Source organism: Rhinichthys klamathensis, unplaced genomic scaffold (genome assembly GCF_029890125.1).
Source record: "Rhinichthys klamathensis goyatoka isolate OS25496 unplaced genomic scaffold, OSU_Roscu_1.1 h1tg000646l_1, whole genome shotgun sequence".
Lineage (NCBI taxonomy): Eukaryota > Metazoa > Chordata > Actinopteri > Cypriniformes > Leuciscidae > Rhinichthys > Rhinichthys klamathensis.
Window position 1 is genome coordinate 92,501 of NW_026607092.1, and position 25,195 is coordinate 117,695.

The window sequence follows — 25,195 nt, forward strand, 5'->3', positions numbered from 1 at the left end:
CGTTAATCTGTTCAAAGGTGAATAACGACGCGCTCTGTGTCCGAGAAAAGAGACGAGAGCGAATGAATGAGGCGGGGCCGGTTCTGTTAAGGCCCATGAAAATACCATTTATCTTTCCTGAAGCCTGCATTTGTCTGCGAGAAACAATACAAACTCTATTTCCCCTGTAGAGAAGGCAGCACTACGCTATTGATTTCTCAGTGGAAAATTGCTCCGGAGTGAAACGCTGGAGTGACACACACACACACACGGGCCTCGACGCTGTTCACCGGGTGAGTGTGTGTCCGGACCGGTTTCCTCTGTTGCTTTAGGCCATGGTTCCCAAACCGGGGTTCGTGAGTTGATAAAAAGCTAATTGTTCATTCAATCATAGAAAAGTAACATTTAAAATAGTAGGCTACCGCGCCATTAATCAAAACAAACATGATTTATGAAATCTCTCTTATAATGTGCGTTTGGACATGCAATGACTCCAGGATCACTTTTTTCACACTTGTATAATTTCCAACATGTTTTTGGACATAATTTTTGTTTTCAGTATTTTAACAGATTTATAACAAGAAGCTTCATCTAAACACACTTAAAAAAAAAAAAAAACTTCAATTTTTCCGCCAAAATAAAAGCATGAGGATTTAATGTTTGAAAGTGAAGAATTTGAGGCATATTAGTATTCTAACTTGCAATGTAAAATAATAATTATCACATATACATTTGTTTGTATTGTGTGTGTGTGTGTGTGTGTGTGTACACATACACTACTCTAGGGCTGCAACTAACGATTATTTTGGTAATCGATTAATCGGACGATTATTTTTTCGATTAATCGTATAAAAAAATTTCAATTCGATATTTTGTTTATTATAACTAAATAAAACCCTAAATCAGGGTTGTGGCGAGCAGGACGAGGCCGAGGGATGTGAGAGATGCGAAACAGGTGCATCTCACAGGTGTCGTTCATCATCACTCACGCCACCGGCCTCGCGCCGCTCTCTCACGTCCCTCGGCCACGTCCTGCTCGCCACAAGGGTATTTATGTGTAAAAGTGTACTTTAAAAAGTGCAAAAGCCACACATTGAGTTTTACTAATATCAATATTTGCTTTGTTTTTAATGATAATTGCTGATGGCAAGTTGACAACCATGACTAATGTAAATTAAAAATTATATCCAACACAATTTTTGTTAAAAAAAATTTACACAGACATGTTGTTCAGATGTGAAGATATAAACTAAAACCATCTCAAATATATAATTCATTTAATTTTTATTTAAAATTTATTGAATTCTAAGAAAAATTGATCAAATAAATATAGAAAGACTGTAAACAAGTGTGTGAACGTAGAGCCGCAGTAGATCGCGACAATCTTTTACTGCTGCTGTTATTAACTGCCTTTAATTTAGTGCTTCACTTTGTAAACACCGTTTTAATTTAACCTATTTCTGCGGTAGCGCTATTTTAATCCATCACTTATGTTGCGAGCGAACTGATTGCGCAACCTGATGCTCGAGACAAAATACAGACATCCCAAGTCTCGCGTAAGTTCCGGAAGTCACCCGCATATTGATAGCGGCTCCCTGATGCCCCCAAATTAAAGAGCGCGAGCAAGCAAGAGCGCGCATGCGAGACAGAAGAGACTGTGCTCCAAACACAGACTGTAAAAAAGATCTCGGTCCCTGCGCGCACGGCAGATCGCCGAAAGGAGAGAGACCTTGCGTGTGTCTCAAGAAGCGCAGCGCATGTAAGACGGAGAGCATGATTGGCCTGTTTCAACCAATCACCAGTAAACGCTCCCCGTGATGTAAGCAGACCAACTAATCAATCTATTTTAATAATCGATTTTAATCGATTAAATCGATTAGTTGTTTCAGCCCTACACTACTCTTCAAAAGGTTGAAGTCAGTAAGATTTTTGAAGACATTAATACCTTTATTCAGCAAGGATTCATTAAATTTAAGTGACAGTAAAGACATTTATAATTTTACAAAATATTTTTTGTCAAATAAATGCTGTTCTTTTGAACTTTCTATTCCTCAAAGAATCCTGAAAAACAATAATTTTAAATTGGAATAATAATAATTTCACTATATATATATATATATGAATGTGCTTTTCAATTATTTTAAAGGTAACTTAAAATCTCAGGGGATAATTCAAGAAAATATGTTTTGTCAAAGGTGTCAGCAAACAAGTTTAGGAATCCCTCTCTATGACTAATAAGCTCGGGGGATAAATAAGGTGTGTGTGTGTGTGTGTGAGCGAGGTTGAACACGTGTGTTTTAAGCGTACTGTCATTCTTCAGCGTTGTAAACAGACACACACTCACACACACACACTCACACACACACACACACGCAGCTGCTGGTGTCTCATTCCCACTGTTCCCGCTCTCACGCTGATGCTGTTCCCTGGTGATCTGCCAATGGCCTCTCCCTGTGGAATGCACTGATAATAACCCCGGCTTTTTATTCCAACGGTTTCGAGCCAGTTCGTCTGTGCAGCTGAGCATAATATACGGCATTTTGATTAAAACAATTTGTGCTTTTGCAGATGCAGAATCGCCGGGAGAACGAGACGTATCGGAGCCCGGAGGGGGTTTAGTTGACTAAATTGAAACGTCTCTCAAATCCTGACATATTTCTTGAGCTGTTTTCCATAAGCACAAAGCATTCCTCGGGGTCTGAATCATCTGTATTATTGTTTTCACTGACCTCAATGCATGCATGAAGCAAGTGCGAATCCTTCAGTGTCATAACTCTGATGTCAGCATAGATCACGTCTGACAGGAATTTACCGCTGTCACGTTGATGCTTTTCATGTTACAAACTACCAGCCGCTGACCTGGGTCTCACACACACACACACACACACACACACACACACACATATGCTGGGAGGGTAAATGCTCTCTGAAATTCAATCTCAACACCGCCATGCTTTGTTTCAGGTGCATATTACTTTGACAGATATTTATGATTTCATTGATTTCACCTTCCTCCAGCTGTTCACATTTTTCTTTTCACATAGTAGTTTTGGGTTCAAACTGTGTTTGCATCATCAACATTAGAACAACCACAAGTTTAGTTTATGTTTGGAAACCAATGCAAAGCAAACTTAAGATATTAAGTAAGTAATCAGCTAAAAGAAAGCAAACTCTTCCTGAGTAAATTAAGTATAAATATTAAGTTGGTTTAATATGTCAATTTTAGTTAATATATTCTTGAATGTTTACTGATGTTATACTCAATATTTAATAGTAAGATTACTGTATTCATTTGATTTAATTTACATTGGTCTATTTTGTAGTGCAAACATCTTAAATACTATTATTCTCAACATGGATTTAATCTTCCATTTTAAGTTATGGAGACGTACAAAACAAGGAAATCCCGACTATCAATAGCCGAAAAAAGTATTACCGAAAAAAGAAAAAGTACAACTATAGCACAGAAGTTAACACAAGTTAGAACTTCTCAGTGTTTATCTCTGTAACTGTTTAAGAACATCACAATACTACAACATATGTTAGACACTTTGCTGTTGAACACTGTAGCATTATTTATTTTTTTATGCATATTTTGGTGCATTTTGTTTGTGCATAGAATCGCAAACTTGTTTGCTCTTTTGGGAAGTGATGCACATTTGCTTATTTATGCATTCATTGCACCATGTTTCACCAATGAACATGTCACGCAAGCCTCTTTACACCTCTAACACATAATGAAAGTCTCTGGAGAACCTCACTTACGTCTTCAAACACAAGCTTTTCAGGAGATTTATGAGGTCACCGTGAGTTTAAAGAGCATGGGCTGTTTGAAGCGATAGCCTACAGCCACGCTTGCCTTCACAGAAGAGTTAACTCTCGCTGCTGTAACGTGCTCGTTCCCCTTCACATCCAATTCCTGTTTTACATGCCAGTCTACACCATATACAAGCATGTCTCGCTTTCCTTCAGGGTCAAATGGAGTTTTCTGACTCTGTTTACATGCGCCTGATAATCCATTCATAATCTGACTCGAGGCTCATGTAAACGCCTCGGACGGTGTAGATCTTAAATAAATAGCTGTAAACAACTCAATCTGGCTGCTTTGGCAGATTCAAAACTATCTAGCGTGCATGACTAGCTTTTATTGTATTTGTTAAGTGAAGTTAGAGATGTGAGAAGAAAGCTTTCTTGGCATATTTTCAGATAGAAAGGCAAGCACACTTAGAAAGGCAAACACACTTAATGCACTTGGAGGATGAGCTGATTTAACTCGTCTGCTCCGGAAGCAAGACATATTAAAGTTACTTGAAGATATAATGTTCCATCAAGTCTGCTTGATCAATTATCAAAGAAGCATGTCAAAATTAATCAGGAAAATAAGATTTTCTTATCAAAGTGATAAAATGTTGTGTTGCGAAAATGAGTCCACCCTCTTGAAAGTTATAAATCTAAATAAAAAATATATTTTCAGCATGATTAAATGTGGAGACGATTAAAGCTGCGTAAAAACTTTCCATGCATATATTTATTACATGCGTCACATTTAAGAACACGTATTTATTTAAATATACGGCCATGTAAGATCACAACTTGATATGTATCTTTAATTTAATGCACAATAAATGCATTTGCACTAGAAAATAGGTGCCAGTTTTGTGTTAGTCCAAATGAAAATGGATCACATTTAAATGTGCATTAAATAATAATTTTACATTCTGGCATTTAAGTGCTGCTTCTGCATAATTAATTTGGACAACCAATAGAATGTTAAACATAAAAATTTTTCGTTTGCAGTTGCAGGTTTTTTAAACGGATCTAATAACTGGGAATTGTTAAAGAGTTCATTGATTATATAAAATTCATTGAAGGTTGACTAATCTTTGAACAGTGTAGTTATTTGCATGTCTCATCCATGAAGGTGCAATAATGGAGAACAAGCTTAAAAGGTTAGTTCACCCCAAAATTAAAATTCTGTCAGTAATTACTCACTGAATATATATTCAGATATACTGTAGGTAATTGGTTATAATTTGCTATTTTAATATTTGTGAATATTTTTATTTCAGATTGACAAAATGAAGTTGCTCTGCTGTGCATCAAAATAGAAGCAATATTTCATTCTCCAGCATATTTTAGTGATTTACGAGCTTGAGTAGTTTATCCAAAAATGCTGTCATTATTTATTCATTCTGACGTCTTTCAAAACAATGAAAATGAATGCTGACTACAGATGTCAAGCAAGATTTTCAGTGATGACTTTAGTGTTACTCTTTTTCCCAAAGCTATCATATGACTTCAAAACATTTGAAATATAGAGAATTAGTCATATTGACTAGTTTTATTATGCCTTTATTGGGCTTTTTGAAGCTTGAAAGCCCTGGTCCACGTTCACTTGCATTGTGGGATAGAGAACAGCTTAGACGTTTGGTTAAATATATAGTTTTGGCATGAAGGTTTGGAACAATATGATGGTGAGTAAATAATGACATAATTATAATTTTTGGATGAACTGGTCCTTTAATGCTGTAACTCATGTGGACAGTGTAATTAAAGGCTACGTCTACATTAATCCGGATAGATTTGAAAACGGCGTTTTGTTTAAAAACGCTCTCCGTCCACACTAGCATTTTCCAAAAGTTTCTCATCCACAATGAAACGTCATAAAACGCTAAATTCTGGCCGTTCGTTTACACGACAACGGCGTTTTGGAGGCCAGAAAACGCAAACTTTTGGAAACGGGTTTCAAAGTGCAAGTTTTTAGAAACGGTCTCCGTGTAAACAATAAAAACGCGAATCTCTGAAAACGATGACGTCACGCACATGCGTATTATGTGTTCAGTCTGTAGTGTTTCATCGCCATCTACTGGCCTGGCAGCAGAATACAGCGTTTTTAGTCCTTTTCGCTGAATGGAGTCAAGTCATCCTCAAAGCAGCTTTACAGAGATAAACATGTAATTTAAGGTAACAGAGATTGGTTTGGTTTTATAGCGGTTCTTGAATAATGTTATTTTCCAGCTAAAGTTAGTTTTGATTGATTCACTTCCGTTGAAATGACCATTTGTTATTAAATTAGGGGCCTCTAAGACGACACCGTTCTCTCTAAACAGACTTTAAACGCGAACCTGTGGTAAACGCTGACGGCGTTCACATGCGCATTAAGAATTTCTATAGTTATGTGCGTTTGAATATATGTGCGCAGGTTTGTAATTCCCTACAAACCATGCCTAAACAAACTACTTGTCTTGCCTATAAATTTTGATACAGAATTTTATTTTATTTTATCGAATGGAGATCGTTTTGACAAAGTCTGCCGGTAAACTTAAAGCTCCAGTCCGTAACTTTTTTAAGTTAAAAATAATCCAAAATAATTATATTAAAAAAAAAATATTCTGCCAGTGGTCAAAACTATCTGCTTGCCATAGCTAGATTCAAAACGGTTAGCTTGTAATAATGATTTTAATTCCAGTGGTACTGGTGGGTTTCCGCGGGAAATTCGAGCATGTCTTTGCGTCATTACGTCACACCCGTACACATAAAGAAGGAGTTTCGGCTAGCCGGCTATACTGCGCGTGACGAGATGTTTAGATGTATAGGCTTTTCTCGCAGCACTTTACATGATTAAACTTACGGCATCCAGGAAGATCCAAACAACAATCATCAGTGTCAACTGGAGATTCAGCAGTTATAAAACCCAAAAGACTTCGTACTTCGGATTTAAGGTGGCTAGAGAAAGAGAAAGAAACCGTCTCATGGGAACACAAGGATTTAAACATCGGCGGGGCTTTTGAAAAGTGCGTGAACTCCATGTTTTGAAGGAGTTCGAAACGGAAGAAGAGACGGCTTTTCTCTGCTGAACAAGTAAGACATTTCAATAGTTCAATCGTGTAACAGTACGTTTTCTTAATTCACACAGTTATGAAGTTTCCTTTGTTGTGCCTTTCTCGTTTTGCTATTATGGAGAATATGAATTCTGAACTACACAGGTAACCATAAAACACATTAAATTTAACATTAGTCACGCAATGCTGATGTTGTTAACATGAACAATTTGAGAACAAAGTAGGCTATAATTTGCACGGTTGCTGTAAATCGCGTTGATTAAATCTAACGAAGCTTATCATGTCGAATGCTTTTCCCCCCTTAGTTGGTCAGAACAAAAATGGATTTTACTTACTTGTTCAGAAGACATTTTCTTATGAAAATTCTTATGTTGGTCAAACTTTCAAAAAGTGAATCTGTGATTCTGTATGCCAGTATCCACACAGCGCGGTGACTGACAGCAGCACTCGCCTCAAAGCACTGTGTTCATCCGCGCTGTTTCATGCCGATTTACAACCCACGTAAAGATGATAATTCCGCGAATCACTGCAGTTACAGATTTCGAACAGAGAGATGGCGACAAAGAGGAAAAGTTCCGGACTGCAGCTTTAATGGAAAACTTCTTCGTTTTAAGCATATCGTTGTCGTGTAAAAGATAAAACCATTTAGAGGTTTTCAGCAGTTTCTCTAATGTAAACTTCGGAAACAAAAACAGCATAAGAATTGGAAAGTTTTTTTGGTAACACTTTACAATAAGGTTCATTAGTAACTGCTAACATGAACTAAGAATGAACAATACTTCAGCATTTATTTATCTTAGTTCATATTAATTTCAACATTTACTAATACATTATTAAAATCAAAGGTTGTATTTGTTAACATTAGTTAATGCACTGAACTAACATTAACAAACAATGAACAGCTGGATATTTATTAACTAACATTAACAAAGATTAATAAGCACTGTAATAAATGTATTGCTCGTTGTTAGTTCGTGTTAGTTAATACATTTACTAATGTTTACTAATTAACCTTCTTGTAAAGTGTTCAACAATTAGTTTGCATCATCTTCCAAAAATATTTCTGGAAGTCTCTGGCATTTTCCTTGTATTTACACTTTTTGGTAAATATACAGTATAAATTGCAAGAAAAACTATGTGAACCTCTTGCAGATATAGATATATGTAAACATGTTTTATGTAAAATATCTTATTCAGGTCAGTACTAAATAAAAAATAACATGCATTTTGTATGATCTCTCTTATTTTGTTAAAATTATTCACATTTTCACAGATTCTGCTAGGCATACTTTTTCTTGCAAGTGTGTGTGTGTGTGTTCATTTAGTGAAAGAAAGTGTAAAAAAAAATGCTATGATTATTTTAACTAAATTTTACTGCTTATTATAATTGTTTTGAATTTACTTGGCAACCGTGAAATTATGGTTCGTCTGATTTCAGAGATTTTCATCGCCCAGCTCTTTCAGTCTTGCTGATTTTAAGTTGTTTTTTGAGCCTGAAGGCGTAGAGAAACTTTGGGAGGTCTGCGATTCGGCCTTTTGTTGGCTAAATGTTGTGTAAATCTAAACATAGCTCTATTGTAGAGACCTGTGTAGGAGGCTCTGCTGCAGAAACTGATTATGGGATCTGAGTTCAGTGAAAACTCCACTCGCAGAGGAGAAGAGAGATGGAGATGAAGATACGAGTGGGCAAGAGCTTCTCATAATGAGCATAACAGCTCCAGAAGCTCGACCTCAGGCTAGGAACAATGAAAATAGACCCATAAGTCTGTAGAGTACTGAACCTGTAGAGTTAGACTCATAACTCTTATATATTCCTTGAGTGGAGGAAACTGTTCTGTCACGGTGAGCGTAGAGCAGACCGGTCGAGCGTGTACTACAGTAAAGAGCTGTAGTGCCTATTCTGCTATTTTACAGGTTCCTAGTTTTGCTTTGGTGTCTCCTACAGTAAGTTTATATGCATCCAAGGTCAAAAAACACTTTCATTTTCTCGCTGTGTGTGAAATGGTTCGATCAAGGATTCAGTCTCTCTAAACCCCTCCTTTCCGAGAGCCTGCTCTACTCTGATTGGTCAGATGGCCCAGTCTGTTGTGATTGGTCTGCTCTGATTGGTCAGATGGCCCAGTCTGTTGTGATTGGCCTACTCTGCTCTGATTGGTCAGATGGCCCAGTCTGTTGTGATTGGTCTGCTCTGATTGGTCAGATGGCCCAGTCTGTTGTGATTGGTCTGCTCTGATTGGTCAGATGGCCCAGTCTGTTGTGATTGGTCTGCTCTGATTGGTCAGATGGCCCAGTCTGTTGTGATTGGTCTGCTCTGATTGGTCAGATGGCCCAGTCTGTTGTGATTGGTCTGCTCTGATTGGTCAGATGGCCCAGTCTGTTGTGATTGGTCTGCTCTGATTGGTCAGATGGCCCAGTCTGTTGTGATTGGTCAGATGGCCCAGTCTGTTGTGATTGGTCTCCTCTGCTCTGATTGGTCAGATGGCCCAGTCTGTTGCGATTGGTCTACTCTGCTCTGATTGGTCAGACGGCCCAATCTATATTACACAGCTATATTACACAAGACATACAAGTTAATATCCGAAAAATGCATAATTTGCTTTGAGAGATGTTCCTGGTCTTATCGTGCACGATTACTCAAGGCATGTTGTTCCAAAGAAAATGTTTGTTTTCTTAATATTTTATCAGAAATGCTCTTCCTCTGTCATCATGAATAACTTTTATTTTTCACGATCCAGTCAGTTCCTGTTTGATAAAATCACCCCTATCGTCAGTGTCACATGATCCTTCAGAAATCATTCTAATATGATGATTTACTGCTCAAGAAACATTTATGATAATTATCAATGCTGTAAACAGTTGTGCGGCTTAAAGTGTGATAGTTTTTTTCCAGGATTATTTGATAGAAATAGAGAGTTCAAAAGAAATATAAATCTTTTGTAAATGCCTTTACTGTCACTTTTAATCAATTGAATGTGTCCTTGCTGAATAAAAGAAAAGGTTTGGATAGTAGTGTACATATTTTCAAAGTCAAATGTGCTGCGAATGGGTGTAATAATACATTACAAGTCTGCAACTTGGGAAGCTCCATTTGGAAAGTAGCATCACAAACACCGGTGAACAGTGTGTAGGAACATCTCTCATATCACAGTCATGCAGACGGAGAAGTGAGCCGAGCGTTTGCCGCGTAATGAAAGGGTTTGAACAGCAGCAGGTGTGTGTGATACGGGCTATATTCAGGAAGGTCTTTGTGTCTCAGTGTGTGTGTGGGCAGAGGTTGTGCTGAAGCACCTCAATAGAAGCTTTTGCTGCAAAGGCCATTTACCCATCAGCCCCGGCTCTCGTTCCCATCTGTCCGCGAGTGCTTTTCTCCGTTCAAGAGACTGCGCTCTTTATCCTGCAGGGCTGTTCTTTTCACCACATCCAGATCCCACACTTTCACATTACTGCATTTTTCTCACATTATATATCGAGTGCATGCGCATGCAAGATATCTCATTTGTGATTTTTCTTTCAACATCAGGGGCACCTTTCGCACCGGATAGTTCTAGGATCCAGACACCAGGGCCAGGGGTGAAAATTTTATCAAAATGTTGGGGGGGACAATAAACATAACAATTCTCAAGAGCAATTTTTGAAGGGGACACCAATAATACAGGCAAAATTGTACTTGCAAGGATACGTGTACACCGAGGAGAGCCTTACTACTATTATTAGTGTAGCATGGAGACCGTTCCATTATCCTTCTTCTCAAAGTTTCTTTCTGGTTTAATGAAAAAGCTGACTAAATTGACCAAAAAATTCTTCAAAAACATAAATTTTTTGTAAATAAGTTGTTTACACTTTAGAACAACTGTATCAAGCCCAGTGTATAGTGAATATTGTGTGTATAGATAGATAATGTAGAAAAAGTGACACAATTTTATGCAACTGAGATGACGGGAATCATGTTTTATTTACTACGGAAAAGTCGATTGGGGTCATAGACCCCAAAGATAAATGAGGGTTAAAGTAGCATTTAGATGTTTTTACACAGACATAAATAATATTATGACGTTTTAAAAATAAAAATTATATTTTAAAGGAGCTGTATGTAAGATTGTGGCCAAAACTGGTACTGCAATCACTTTCAAATTACTGTAGAGTGGTGTATCCCCTCCCCCTCCCCCTGACTCGAGGTTGCCAGATAGGCTGCAGGATTCAGCAGGAACGTGACGAGCTGCAGCTGTGGTAACTAGAGCAGAGCTGGCAACCCGGATGCCGCAACACTACTGACTTCGTGATTGGTAGATAGGTGGAGGGTGGGGCTTCAGGCCAAAACACAACATGACAACATCAACATCAGTTGAGGGCTGCAACTGCACTTTTTAAATGACAATATCCTGGCCGGACTACTGTTGTCAGTGATATAAGTATTTGAAATGTACATGATTTCTTAATGTCTAGTGATATATCAGGGCCATTTTATGATTAATTGAAATAAATTTCTTACATACAGCTCCTTTAATTATTAAGAATATTTGAAATTTAAATGTGAAATTAAAACCGCCAATAGGAGGCAGTAAGTCACTGTTAATGAGTGAGTCATTGAGATTCATTCAACTGATTGTTTAAAAAGCTGATTCATTCAGTAAGGAAACACCTCGATGTGTTTCTCAGTGTTGTGGCTTAATTTTCAACTATTTTCGTTGGTAATATGGTGTCTAAAATGTACATCACTTAATATTAACTTCTTGTTTATTAAACTTGTATCAAATCAAAAAAACATTTGTTATCATGCTGATATCTGGAGAAAAACTGCACTCTTCGTGTGATATTATATTAGATTAACTATAGTAAATGATATAAACCGACTAAATCACAGTGAAAGCGTTAAAATCTAAATGCGCACCCGGACTAGTCAATCTAATCTACAAGACTAACGTTACATCACGTAGTGTATGCGTACACTCTGGGTGTGGGTGTGTGTGGGGGGATATAACTTATAAACTAGCTAGGTAAACGCAGACTGTATTAAACAAGGGTAACGTTAAACGTTATAATCGCTAACATAGCACACTACATCAGTGACAAAAGTACATTAGTACACAATCATATATTTGTTTTTTACATGATTTATTAATGACTCAGCATCATCTATATTAAAGAGAAAATAATCACTTCATCCGATGTTTAAAGTGAATAAAATAACATTGACTTCCTGGAGTTCCACAACTACTCAAAAACTTACTTCATCTCTCCCGCCACCGGAATGTGTGTGTGTCGGTGCTCGGTCAATGGTGAGGTAAAAGGGGCGGAGGCAGTGGACCAAAGCACTGTGAGGCAAGGGAGGGGGGACTAAACTTTTTTTTGTCGTTGCCCCGTTTGCATTTGTATTTTATTTCTTAAACAATTATTTTAAGAATATATCATTCTTTTATTTACAACACACATATTTTAATGATATTTAAGGGGGGACAACCCTCAGATAGGGGGGGTCCTGACCCCCCCGACCCCCCCCCCCCCGCGATTTCCGCCTATGACCAGGGCGGCTCCCCGAGAACTAATGGTTCCCTTAGGAAAGTTTTCCTGGTTGCGATCGCACCGCCAGTAGGATCTCTAAAGTGATGTGAGCCTCACTTGTTGTTGTGACTTTTATTTTGACGACGCTGAGAACGCCAGAGCCTGAGCCACACAGCGCTCGCATTCTCCGTGTTCATTAAGTGTATGATGATCTGTCTAACAGTCCTTTATTAGATAACTGTTATACATAGAAAGTAGACATTAATGAAAAGTTATTAGCGTATGCCGTGTGGCTGATGTCCAGTGTCGCTGAGCAGAAATAATAATAATAAATAATAATTCATTACATTTATATAGTGCTTTTCTCTGCACTCAAACCGCTTCACATGGAAGGGGGAATCTCCTCAATCACCACCAATGTGCAGCATCACCTGATGATGCGACGGCAGCCATTTTGTGCCAGAACGCCCACCACACACCAGCTTACTGGTGGAGAGGAGACAGAGTCAGTGTGTATATATATATATATATATGGGGATGATTAGGAGGCGATGATGGACAGAGGCCACTGGGCAAATTTGGCCAGGACACCGGGGTTACACCCCTACTCTTTCGAAAGAAATCCTGGGATTTTTAATGACCACAGAGAGTCAGGACCTCGGTTTAAAGTCTCATCCGAAGGACGGTGTTGTTTGACAGTATAGTGTCCCCGTCACTACACTGGGGCGTTAGGACACACACGGCGCCCCCTATTAATCATGTTTGGCTTGAGCCCCTCTAAGTCGCGTTGGATTTTCTCCTCAGCGTAAAGGTTAAGAGGCTCATCTATCACTGTTTTACATGTTCGTAGAGTTAGTTTCTGGAGTAAATAAATAGGCTGCTATAATCTGTGTGTTTACATAGCCAACTCCAAAAGGAGTTGCTAGAACTAAAATCGTTGCTAGTTCCTGCCATAGAGAGTATAAGAAGTGGACAGAGCCATCTCATTGGAACTCAGTTGAGACAGTCGAAGCCCATTTTTAGCGATTTTTGAGCACTTCCGTTCCTGACGCGCAGACTCAAACCGACTCAAACTAAGCTTGATGACGTGGGCAACCTGTCTGACAGACGTTAATCTTCTAGTAGCTGTGCGTGAAAATTGCCAACGTTAATCTTGCAGAGACGGGGAACTTGAGCAAAGAGTGCTTTGGCGTGAGTGAGCAGGAGAAAGTATTCAGTTGCTTTTATGGACTCATTATCTATGGGCTTCTCCCTTGACGGGACGTCCCCCCGATCGCCTGCGAGCTTCTCCTCCTGTCTGTACGGTCATTTCTGTACAGCGCGACAGAGAGTCGAGTGGTCATGACGCAATCGTTAGCCTATTTTTACAAAAACTGTTTCTACGGGGCCATAATGTAACATAGAAGGTAATGGAGCCCTTTATACATTGTCGTGTTTCTTTAGACATAAATAATGGACAAATGGAGTCTTTAAACGCCTCAGATGTAAAGTTATTCGCTGTCAAAGTGACGCCAAAATGAATGGGAGTCAATGGAAATGCTAACGCAAGTGAAGTTCTGCTACAAGATGGCGGCACCCGGCCGGCTTCAACTTCCGGTCGATGGATTACCCCCTTGGTTCCTGCGGTGCGAACACGCCAAAATACTTCCGTCAATATTTCTAGGAACTATGTAAAGGTTTCTCCGGTGCGAAAGCCCCTATTAAAGGTGAACTAGGAATTCTAAGGAATCAAACTGTCCCGGGAACAACATGACATTGTTTCACTCTGCAAGGCTTATTCTATTGCTTCACTTTGAGAGCGGTGATTTATATTTATATATCTCATTTAATTTCAATTCTCTTTTGCTGCAGCCCTCTGGCACATGCCATAACTCATCATTATGTGTTCAATAAGTCAGATAAGCAGTTCAATATTTAATATGTGCTCCCTCAGATTTGTTTGGATGTTATCTGGGTCTCACGGGTAGATGATTCCCACTCGCACTGCGGGATAATGTTGCTCGTGTTCATGAAGGAGATCGTGCTGTTCATCATCCTGGCCTCCTCATCCCGTTTTGAATTGTAAATTCTGGTGGTTAAAATCAATAGATGCTTGGATTGGGATTCACACGCGTGGGTGTGTAATTGGGAAAAACATAAGGGCTGGTATTGCATCTGACAGGTCATTTATCCCACTTTAGTTAATGGTAAGTGTGGTTGGTGTTGGCCACGGCTGGATTCGGTCATCAAAACTCGGTCTATGTTTTCTCTCGCGCTTTGTTTCTACAGAATAAACACTTTGTAAGTTCTGCTGATCTGTTTACCACTAGGGTGATTCCCTTAGAAAGGCCCGTTCAGTAGATGCATTCATAAAAGCAACAATCAAACAAGGCTGTTTAATTTTTTGTGGTCTGAAGCCGCTCTCAGATATTTGGAGAGTCGTGTAGCTCAGCGGTTCTCAGAGCGATTCATGCATTGATTACAAATCCTGCTGATGGAACTTAAAATGGGCCTTTTGAATAATTGATCGCTTGTTTTGGTTAAGCAAAATCAATTTTAAATGCTAAAACTATAATTACTCGTAATTATAATGCATTTTTAAAGTAATGTAGATGTAATGTAAATGTAGGTAAATCTTTTCCTCTCTAGTTTGATGCAATTAATGTAAGTTTGGGGTCGGTAAGATTTTTTTTTAAATGTTTTTGAAAGAAGTCTCTTCTGCTCCACTTAAGGCTGCACTTATTTGATTAAAACAGTAAAATTTTTGAAATATTATTACAATGTAAAAGAGCTGTTTTCTATGGAAGCTTGTTTCCGCCACTGAATAAAAATAAATAAATAAATAATTGCAACTTTTTATCTCACAATTGCGAGATATAAAGTCGTAATTCTGAGAAATAAAGTCGCAATTGCGAGAAAAAAAGACAGAATTTAGACTTTTTTTCTCACAATTGCGAGTTTACATCTCTGTAAACTCGCAATTCTGACTTTATAACACATAATTGCGACTTTATATCTCGAGATTCTGACATCTTTTCTCATAATTGTGAGATATAAACTCGCAATTGCGAGTTATCAGGCCAATTCTAAGAATAGTTTATATCTCACAATTCTGACTTTACAACACGCAATTATGACTTTATATCACGCAATTGGGACTTTATATCAATCAATTCTGACTTTATATCACGCAATTATGACTTTATATCACGCAATTATGACTTTATATCACGCAATTGCGACTTTATATCACGCAATTCTGACTTTATAATCTGCAATTGCGACTTTATATCAATCAATTCTGACTTTATATCTTGCAATTATGACTTTATAACACGCAATTGCGACTTTATATCACGCAATTATGACTTTATATCACGCAATTCTGAGAAATAAAGTCAGAATTGTGAAATAAAAAGTCGCAATTACCTTTTTTATTTTTCATTCTGTGGCGGAAACAAGCTTCCATTCTATGTGAATATATAGTAAAAAGTAATTTATTCCTGCGATCAAAGCTGAATTTTCAGCATCATTACTCCAGTCTTCAGTGTCACATGATCCTTCAGATTTCACTCTAATATGATGATTTGATGCTCAAGAAACATCTCCGATTATCATCAATGTTGAAAACAGTTGTGCTGCTTCATATGGAAACATACATTTCTCATTATTTTTTGATGAATAGAAAGTTCAAAAGAAAAATAGTATTTATTTGAAATAGAAATGTAACTACTGTATGTAAAAGTGAAATTTTCAGAATGCAATTTTCAATTGCGCCAAATCGATTTGCTTTCAACCAATAGATTCACACACCTAGTAAAGGTAGATATGCTGTTTTTTTGTTTGTGAAACGATACTCCATAGATGTCAGATAGGTCATTGATGTGAGGTAATGTCATCACGGGTCAGCAGAGGTGGCGTCCCGTCAGCTGTCAGCTCCCAATCCGTGTTAAAGAGGAAGAGTGTGTGCGCCGCGGGAGGCTCACGCTCACTGACTGACATGTTTGCGTTGCATGAAGATGCTGCGTGTCAGGATCGTCTCGTGTCTGTCAGTGGGCAACGGGAGGCTGATTTAAGACGAGTTTGAATATCTTGACATCCTTGAGGTTCCACTTCATGCAGGAACAAACCAGATCTGAACATAAATTATATAGCAGGGAAGTGCTATAGGGCACTTAATGTGTCAGATAACATTTCTGAAGTTTCCCTTAAAGCAATTTAGGAAAATAACACAGTGTTTTCACTCAGACATCTTGAAGTCGTCAGAGTGAAGCTTTTTCTGCCAGTTGAATCGTTTGTTCATCTTAAAAAGTCCCTGTGTGGAAAAGATGTACTTAATTTTAATGTTAACTGAATGTGTGGCACTTTAACTTTAGACAGATTTGTTGGTTATAATAAACCTCTGATGTTAGTGTTTTCTTATTTGCACGTTTTAAGTTAACTCGGAGTCTACAAGTTCTATTAAACCGTCAAAATATGGGGAATATAAATACAGCATATTAGACACTTATATATATATATATATATATATATAAGACACTAAACTTGGTTAATGTATTTATCTGACAAAATTACTTTGCAAAAAAGGCAACAGCTACAGGTTTTTTTACTATGTAAAAAAATGCATATGGAAAACAAAAGGCTGACAGGAAATAGCTTACATTGACTACAGCATAATCAGTTATTAATATTTCATTGGTCCTCTTTTGTTTTTGCATGTGTTTATAATTTCTGTATGACAGCCTGGCCAAAATTATGTTGGCACAATTTGTCATTTTTTCATTGTGTTATCGCAAATAAAACTCAAACACATTTACGCAATATGCTTACATAAATCTTTGAATATTTAAATAAAGAGTGAAGATATCATTTTTCCTAGGCCGGACATCCCTTCTGGCCACTACTGTATAACCAGTTTGCCATTCATAGTTTTCGGGGGTCAATAAGGTGTGTGAGGTCATGTAAACCGCTTTTTATTTAGTAGGCCAATCATTTCTTACACTTACTGCTTATTCATTGTGTGCATGTTTGTTTTTGTTTTGATGTCAAAATGCGATGGCGATTTCAAAATCTCACATAAGCAAGGTTTCTACAGTCTTGCTGAACTTTCATAATGAGTTGTTTTTAGATGGTTATCAGGTTTTTATTGTGCATGTAAACGCTCTCAATGAGAAGCAGCGTTTCCTCGCTGAGCCCCGGCGTGTTTGGAGCGCGAGGTCATCGCCGCGCACAGATGGTTTGTCTCTTTTTCTTTTCTCTCTGCACTTTTTCTCGCTCACTTCCTGCGTTTTTTTTTTTTTTTTTGCACGTCCTCTGAGTCCTTTGATTTCCCAGCAGCTCTTCTCTGGCCAGCTGGACGTTCTCCAAAACCTGCACCCATCCTCCTGGTTTAAAGCGCCGTCTCCTCATCTTTTAGCCGTGCTTGTGATTTATGCCGCAATTATATTATGTAACATTTTCAGATACGGTGTCAAGCTATCAAACACGTACATGTGGTTTCGATATGGCATGGCTATTGAGATCAGAGCATAACTTACTGCGCCTGATTGGCCTGGTGTCGTCTAATAAAGAAGAGCGCATCAGGTTTCTAAACTGGGTGTCACTTGTCTGGGCTTTAAGTGAAATTGATTTAGGAGCCTCATCTACAGCTGGCCGCAAAAGACGATGGTGAATCGAAAGTGATTTTCTGCTTGTGTAACACCGGCGGCTGCAGCAGGTTCAAGTTGTTGAAGAAGCATCATAGAACAGACATCAGAGACGAGAGCGATAGGCGCCAGTATATCAGTCTGAGAAGACGGACTGTTATCTGATAAATGGACAAATGAATGCAGCAGCCGGAGCTGAGAGCATCAGTGTAATTTCACTATACCTCATCTAAGGGCCGAGATGCTCGAAGACCACCCATGCGATGTCATATCCTGTGCATAAAACACGTACGTGCTCTATTGAGGCGAATACATTTCTTTATCCGATAAGAAGACATGCACACAAACAAGGATGGAAACGCATTTACTGAATAAATCCCTTAAAGGGGTGGTATAATGCCCTTTTCACAAGATGTAAAATAAGTATTTGATGCCCCCAGAGTGTGTATGTGAAGTTTTAGCTCAAAATACCCCACAGATATTTTTATATAGCATGTTAAAATTGTCACTTTTTGAGGCTGAGCAAAAACGCACAGTTTTTGTGTGTCCCTTTAAATGCAAATGAGCTGCAGCTCCCAGACCAGGGGGCGGAGCTTCAACAGTTTGTGTCCTTTTACCTCACACACACATGCACTGGAAATCTCAATGTTTATGTTCAAACCAGAGTCAGCCAAAGATGTATGGAGCTAATAATATGACAAAATGATTTGAATTTGAATTGTGTACATTTGAATTATTTGCAAGTGTAATCTAACAAAATTTAATTTTAGGTGGTAGTTTAAATAGTTCTGAATTTGATTTTTTTTTAAACGAATATTGAACATTTGAAATTTAACAAATTGAAAGGTTTTTATGGCTGAATTTAGACATGTATTTTCAAACAGCTGTTTTTTTTTGTTCTGAATTCAAATACTGCAAATATTCAGTTTTAAAAAATACAGATTCAAGTTTTCAAGATGAAGAAATTCGGAACTTCAAATTCAGTTTTCTAAAATTCAATCTCAAAAATTCAAACTCAAAAATTCAGGTCTTACAGAAAGTAGGTCATGATGATCTCAGAAAAGTCGAACAGAGCATTTTGGTCCATTGGGGGACTGCAGAAGGTTTCTTAAACATGAATGATTTTGTGTTTGTTAGGTAGCGTTCTCATCACGTGAGACATTTGTCTAAGCAGTCTCTGGTGTTTGTTTTAAAGTATATTTTGTGTAAAATTGATTAGAACGCCACCGTGTCACCTACACAGACAGGACGCGAGCGGCGCGGCGCGACGCAACACAGTGCTTGAAGCGACTGTTGCAAAGAGCTGAGACTATAGGTCACAAATAGGATGGGGAATCCGTGTGCTGTTGGGGATTTCACGGGTCGCGTCGCTCCGCTCGCGTCCGGTCTAGACTGCGTCGTACATGTAAGCATAACCCCTCATTTACACTGCACACATCTGCGGCGCATTACGGCTGCGACACGGCTACCGGAGCTGATCGCGCCCATAGTCAATGCGTGTGTTTACACCGGCCGCGAAGCGGCGCGTTTCAGAAGCTTCCCAGAAGCGGCTCTCCGCGCCGCTTCGCTAAATATAGGCGCCTAGTCTATTTTTGACGGACGCCGCGTTCAAGCCGCACCGTAAATACAAAATAAAAGTCAAAAAACACTGTCAATTTCATAATAAACACCCTGTGCAGAATCCCAATTGTATTGCACACCAATATATCCTTGGTAAAATCCACAGACTGTAGGTAGACACAAAAATCAAGAAAAACCACGCCGGACAGGCAAATCACGTGGTCTCGCGCATCCAGTCGCTTCGCGTCTGAAATGCTCCTGGTGTGAGTTGGCACTGTGTGAAGGACGGAATAAAACCGTGTCGCAGCCGTAATGCGCCGCAGACGTGTGCAGTGTAAATGAGGGGTTATGCTTACATGTACGACGCAGTCTAGACCGGACGCGAGCGGAGCGACGCGACCCGTGAAATCCCCAACAGCACACGGATTCCCCATCCTATTTGTGACCTATAGTCTCAGCTCTTTGCAACAGTCGCTTCAAGCACTGTGTTGCGTCGCGCCGCGCCGCTCGCGTCCTGTCTGTGTAGGTGACACGGTGGCGTTTCTAATCAATTTTACACAAAATATACTTTAAAACAAACACCAGAGACTGCTTAGACAAATGTCTCACGTGATGAGAACGCTACCTAACAAACACAAAATCATTCATGTTTAAGAAACCTTGTGCAGTCGCTAATGGACCAAAATGCTCTGTTCGACTTTTCTGAGATCATCATGACCTGTGACCTACTTTCTGTGAGACCTGAATTTTTGAGTTTGAACTTTTGAGATTGAATTTTACAAAACTGAATTTGAAGTTCCGAATTTCTTCATCTTGAAAACTTGAATCTGTATTTTTTAAAACTGAATATTTGCAGTATTTGAATTCAGAACAAAAAAACCAGCTGTTTGAAAATACATGTCTATAAAATTCAGCCATAAACACCTTTCAATTTGTTAAATTTCAAATGTTCAATATTCGTTTAAAAAAATCTAATTCAGAACTATTTAAACTACCACCTAAAATACGATTTTGTTAGAATACACTTGCAAATAATTCAAATTTACACAATTCAAATTCAAATCATTTTGTCATATTATTAGCTCCATAAAGATGGAGAGACTAAAGAAGAAGTGACAAATGTAGAATGCAACAGGACATCTCTGAGTGGTTAAATGATGAATTTATGTTACTTATGTGTAGTTATCTTAGCATATTCTGTCATGATAATCTATAAATACCGTTCCCGGGGGCGGGGTTTATGTAAATTCTAGGGTTAGTGATGTCACTAACCCAGGAGGAATGTCGTGTAGTTCCTACCAGCCGTTTGTTGTAGTCCTTAAAAAACGATTTCTTTAAAAGCAAAGGATTTCTTCCTTTGCTGTGAACTTTGAGCGTTGTAACTTTGCAGATGTTGTTTATGCTCAAACAGCAACATTACACACTAACTACAGTTAGAAAAGTGAAATCATAATCAACCACCACTTTAAAAACTCACGTGACTTTGCCTCAGAAGAGGCTGTGATTGGATAACTGGACTAACCAGTGGACCAATGCATGAATGCAATGATTTGGTTTAATTGCGTCTCACACGATTGCGTTCCCGAACACCAGCATGCTAACGCTAGAGAACACGACAGCGTATATTGCGTTTCGTCTGGCGCTCTGAAAGGAAAAAGAGTACGATTGGAGAAACGTACGTTTTTATTACTGATATTTTGCGTTGATTTCCCTGGAAGTGACAATTTTGTTCTCTTGAACACATTGGATGGAAACGCTGCTTTACTTGCAATTGTTTTATATGATAGTTCAGTTTTGCACATAAGTTTAATTCGCAGCTTTAGATAAAGATATAGCAACTGACCAAAATAAATAAACAACCTGCAATTGTGACCTTACAGAGATATTTCTACCTGATTTGACCCATCAAAATGAGTTTTGTTGGTATACATTTATGCATGTTGGTTAGTTCTGGGATGTTACATAATATTTTTGACTTGAATAAACCAGTTATTTAGATGTTACCATTTATTTTCAATTTAGGGAATCAAACCATTCTGTTTCCTTTAACAATTTCCTTCGCACTCTTAAAGAAGTAAAACTACTCAAATTAAATAAAAGTTGATAATACTTTGACTTAAATTTAAGTAAACACTAAACAAGAACAATACTACTTTTAGTAACGTTTAAATTATTTATTATTAAATAAAAAATTAAACAATAGAAAGATACCAGGGATAAAATACAAAAAGAATTGCACAGTTGTGATTTAAACTCTAATCTGATTCCTTATGATTATTACTTTTTAGCACTTTTGAGAAATAAATAAAAAGTTTTATTATTATAATTTTGAAATATATTTCGAAAACACTTAAAATAAAACAATACTATTTTAGAAGCATTTTAATTATTTATTTTTAAATAAAGTATATAAGGCTTGTGAGGAAATAACAGCGCTGTTCTTGAAGCAGATAAACTTACAGTTTCACTATCAGTCGAGACGCTGCGGCTGAACACTGAGATGCACAGACTCAGATAATTCACACACACACTTAATCTCTCTCTCTCTCTCTCTATCTCTAATAACTGGATTAATAACTGCATTAGATTGCTATCAATGTCTCAAATCTCCGTTACAAGCTCTAAAATGACGTTTTGGAATTAGCAACAGAGGCGTGGGATGAAATGCGTAAGAAATTAGTCCGACACACAAGCGTTTTAAAGGACAAAAACCTGACAAATGTCTTGTAATAAAACATCTGAACAATGTCTTAAAGTGTGGTAACCGTAGTATAAGCGGATTAATTGACTTTTTAGAAAATAAGGCACACCGCTGGCATCATTAGCACCTCGGGTGTGCCTTATTTTCTGATAATTCAATGGCCCGTTGTCAATCATTCCTTACTTAAAGTATTAAAGCTACACTGTGTAACTTTTTTAGTTTATTCTTAGCTAAAAACACTTAGTTCTTTCAAACACATATGTGCTCATTAATGTATATTTACTTCGTTCAAGTAATAAAGTTTTCTCGTGAGTGTATAATATGCCATTGAAAATACATACGGGTAAGGGGTTCTAATGTCGGTCGCCATGTTGCCCCTCCATCTCGAAAGTACATTAGCCAAAGAGGGACATACCCGTTAATTCAAGCTTCGCCTTTCGCGTTTTAACACTCGATGGCACCGTGTCGAATGTCATATAAATAACCTATATGTTACCTGACAAATTAAATTACTGCAAATTATAATAGTTTTCTAAAGTAACCTCATCACTTGAAGGAACACTCATGGACGAGGTCGAACTGGAAGCCATGTTAATCTTGGACTACATTGGCCACCGTAGGAGTTAAAACGAAATCGGAATTGAGAGGAACAGTTCTAATATTCACTGGATGGTCATATACCTTTTCACCGCTAGATGGGGGTAAAAATCTCACAGTGTAGCTTTAAGATAAATACAATAAAATAAAAAAATAATAAACAACATGAAGTTACTAGGAATTGCATTTTTCAGGATTTTAACATTTCTGACTAATTTCTGACCGATTCTTAATTAATTAAATAAATAAATAGAATAAAAAATATATTTTTTTGTGTATATTTATGACATTTAGTTTTCAGTAAATGCTTAGTTTTCACAGCAAAACTCTAAATGTGCATGTTTAACTAAACATTGTTATGAAATATAACTTTAACCTACTTAATCTTTTTTCCCAAAGAAAGTAGAGAATCCCAGGCTGATCTGTCGCTCATAACTCTTGTAATTTCAGCAGACCTTTCTGAGTGTATCATTTTGATTTGGGTTCTCATGTAATCCTCGGTGGAAGTTGTTTTGCCCTCCTCCTTCCCGCTGTGTTGATTGAAGAGAGCGAGAGAGTGTGTGTGTGTGTGTGTGTGTGTGTGTGTGTGTGTGTGTGTGTGTGAAATTGCGTTGGCCTTTAACTGGTTCCAGACTGTGCGTTCGCTGCTCAACCACATGTCGTGTTTCTGCTGAAGCCCCCGAGGGCCGCGGTTTATCACGCCGTCCGATGGGTAACAGAGTTGACATTCAGTACGCCGCTGGGTTGAGTGAGGCTAATAAAACTGGTTTTCCGTTCTCTCTCTCTCTTCCTCAGATGGACCAGGTTCAGAAAGCTGTTTTACATCACACGTTCAGCGCTTCGGCCTCGGCTAAAAGGAAAGCGGTCTCGTGTGGCGTGTGCCAGCTGAGGTTTAACTCACAGGTGAGTGTGTGTTCACCCTGACTCTGATATTCCCACCTAAAACTACAGATATCATCATCCAACACAGTCGAGATGATGCAATAAAGCCAGTACGGTAAAGCCAGGTAGTTTAATTGCTTTGATTGTGTGTTAGTTGTCTTATCACTTTCTGCATCTGTTTATGAGATTTAATGCAATAGTTTTCAGAAATTAAATTTCTGTGCTTATTTACTCACCTATATATTGTGACGAACCATTGGAAAACTTAAAAGTATTCACTCGATCAGAGCTGTTTTTCTAATTCAAATCATTTGATTCACAAACGCTGATTGATTTACATTCATGCATTTGGCAGACGCTTTTATCCAAAGCGAATTACATTGCGTTTCAAGGTACACATTTTACATTCTTATCAGTTCTTGCTTTCCCTGGGAATCAAACCCATGACCTTGGCGTTGCAAGCGCCAATGCTCTACTGTTTGAGCTACAGGAAAGCTTCAATTCAATTCAATTTGATTTGATTCTTCAGATTCCAGACGTACCAGATGTGGGCCGACACTATATTCCTGTCTAGGTTTTTGGTGTATTTCAGTTATAATGCTACCCTGGAAATCCAGAGTTCTCACAAGAGCACGATTTGGGTTTGCTCAGCGAGTCACTCTGGCATTGAGTAATGATGCTCATTAAGTATGCCCTTGAAGCCGAGCTGCACCAATCACACCGGTGTATCTGATATAGGCGGGCCAGAGGCGAGCTAACAGATGACGACAGCGCTGCGACGTCAAAGTCATTAGTAAACATTGCAAGATGGCTATGGATGAACACCAGTTGTTTAAACGGCTTTGGCTGCTACAATGAACGAGTTAAGGCCCTTGCACACTGAGTCCGAAATTTTCGTATGCATTTTTTCGCATTCTTGATTTGGTGGCTCTGAATTGTCAAAACACCATTCAAACGCCATTCAAACTGCTTGCTACGGATGCGAAAAATGCAGAAAATCGAACCCGATCCGATTTTTTTAATGACGGACGAAAGTTTCGGAGGCAGTGTGCAAGCGTGATTGACATAACGTGAGGTCGTATTTTTTTTTTTTACCTTAAAGGTCCGAAATTAACGTCCGAAATTTTCGCACGTTAAAATATAAATACGACTTGGCTTTTTATCTAAAAGAGGAACAGAAGACGGCGCTCGAATCGTTCCTTTGCAAGAAGGAAGTTTTTGCTGTTTTTAAGAGTCTAATCTACCAGTTATCTCCGCTGGTAGCGAAGCGTATGGGGCGTATTGTTGTGATTGGTCGTAGTGTTATCCAATTGCGTGCAGGGAGATTTTCAAATGCATGCTTGGTGCCGCCCCTCGAGCTGGGCGATTTTCATTACTCAATGCCAGACCCTTAATCTTTCGGATTTGGGTCTGGATTTCCAGGCTATCATAATGCACCCTTTGCTTTCAAGAAATACATTTTCTCTCTCTGCTGATGCTGTAAATGATACAGGACGGTGTTTCAGACCGAT

General features: G+C 38.4%; 1 protein-coding gene across 2 annotated transcripts in view; it reads left to right on the plus strand.

The window, feature by feature from the left end:
- Positions 1 to 25,195, plus strand: part of znf385d (zinc finger protein 385D) — a 96,559-nt gene that overhangs the window by 18,769 nt on the left and 52,595 nt on the right. For both annotated transcript variants that reach the window (XM_056241490.1, XM_056241489.1), the window contains exon 3: positions 23,598 to 23,705. In XM_056241490.1, the coding sequence (XP_056097465.1) occupies positions 23,598 to 23,705 (108 nt within the window). The remainder of the gene's footprint in view (positions 1 to 23,597; positions 23,706 to 25,195) is intronic.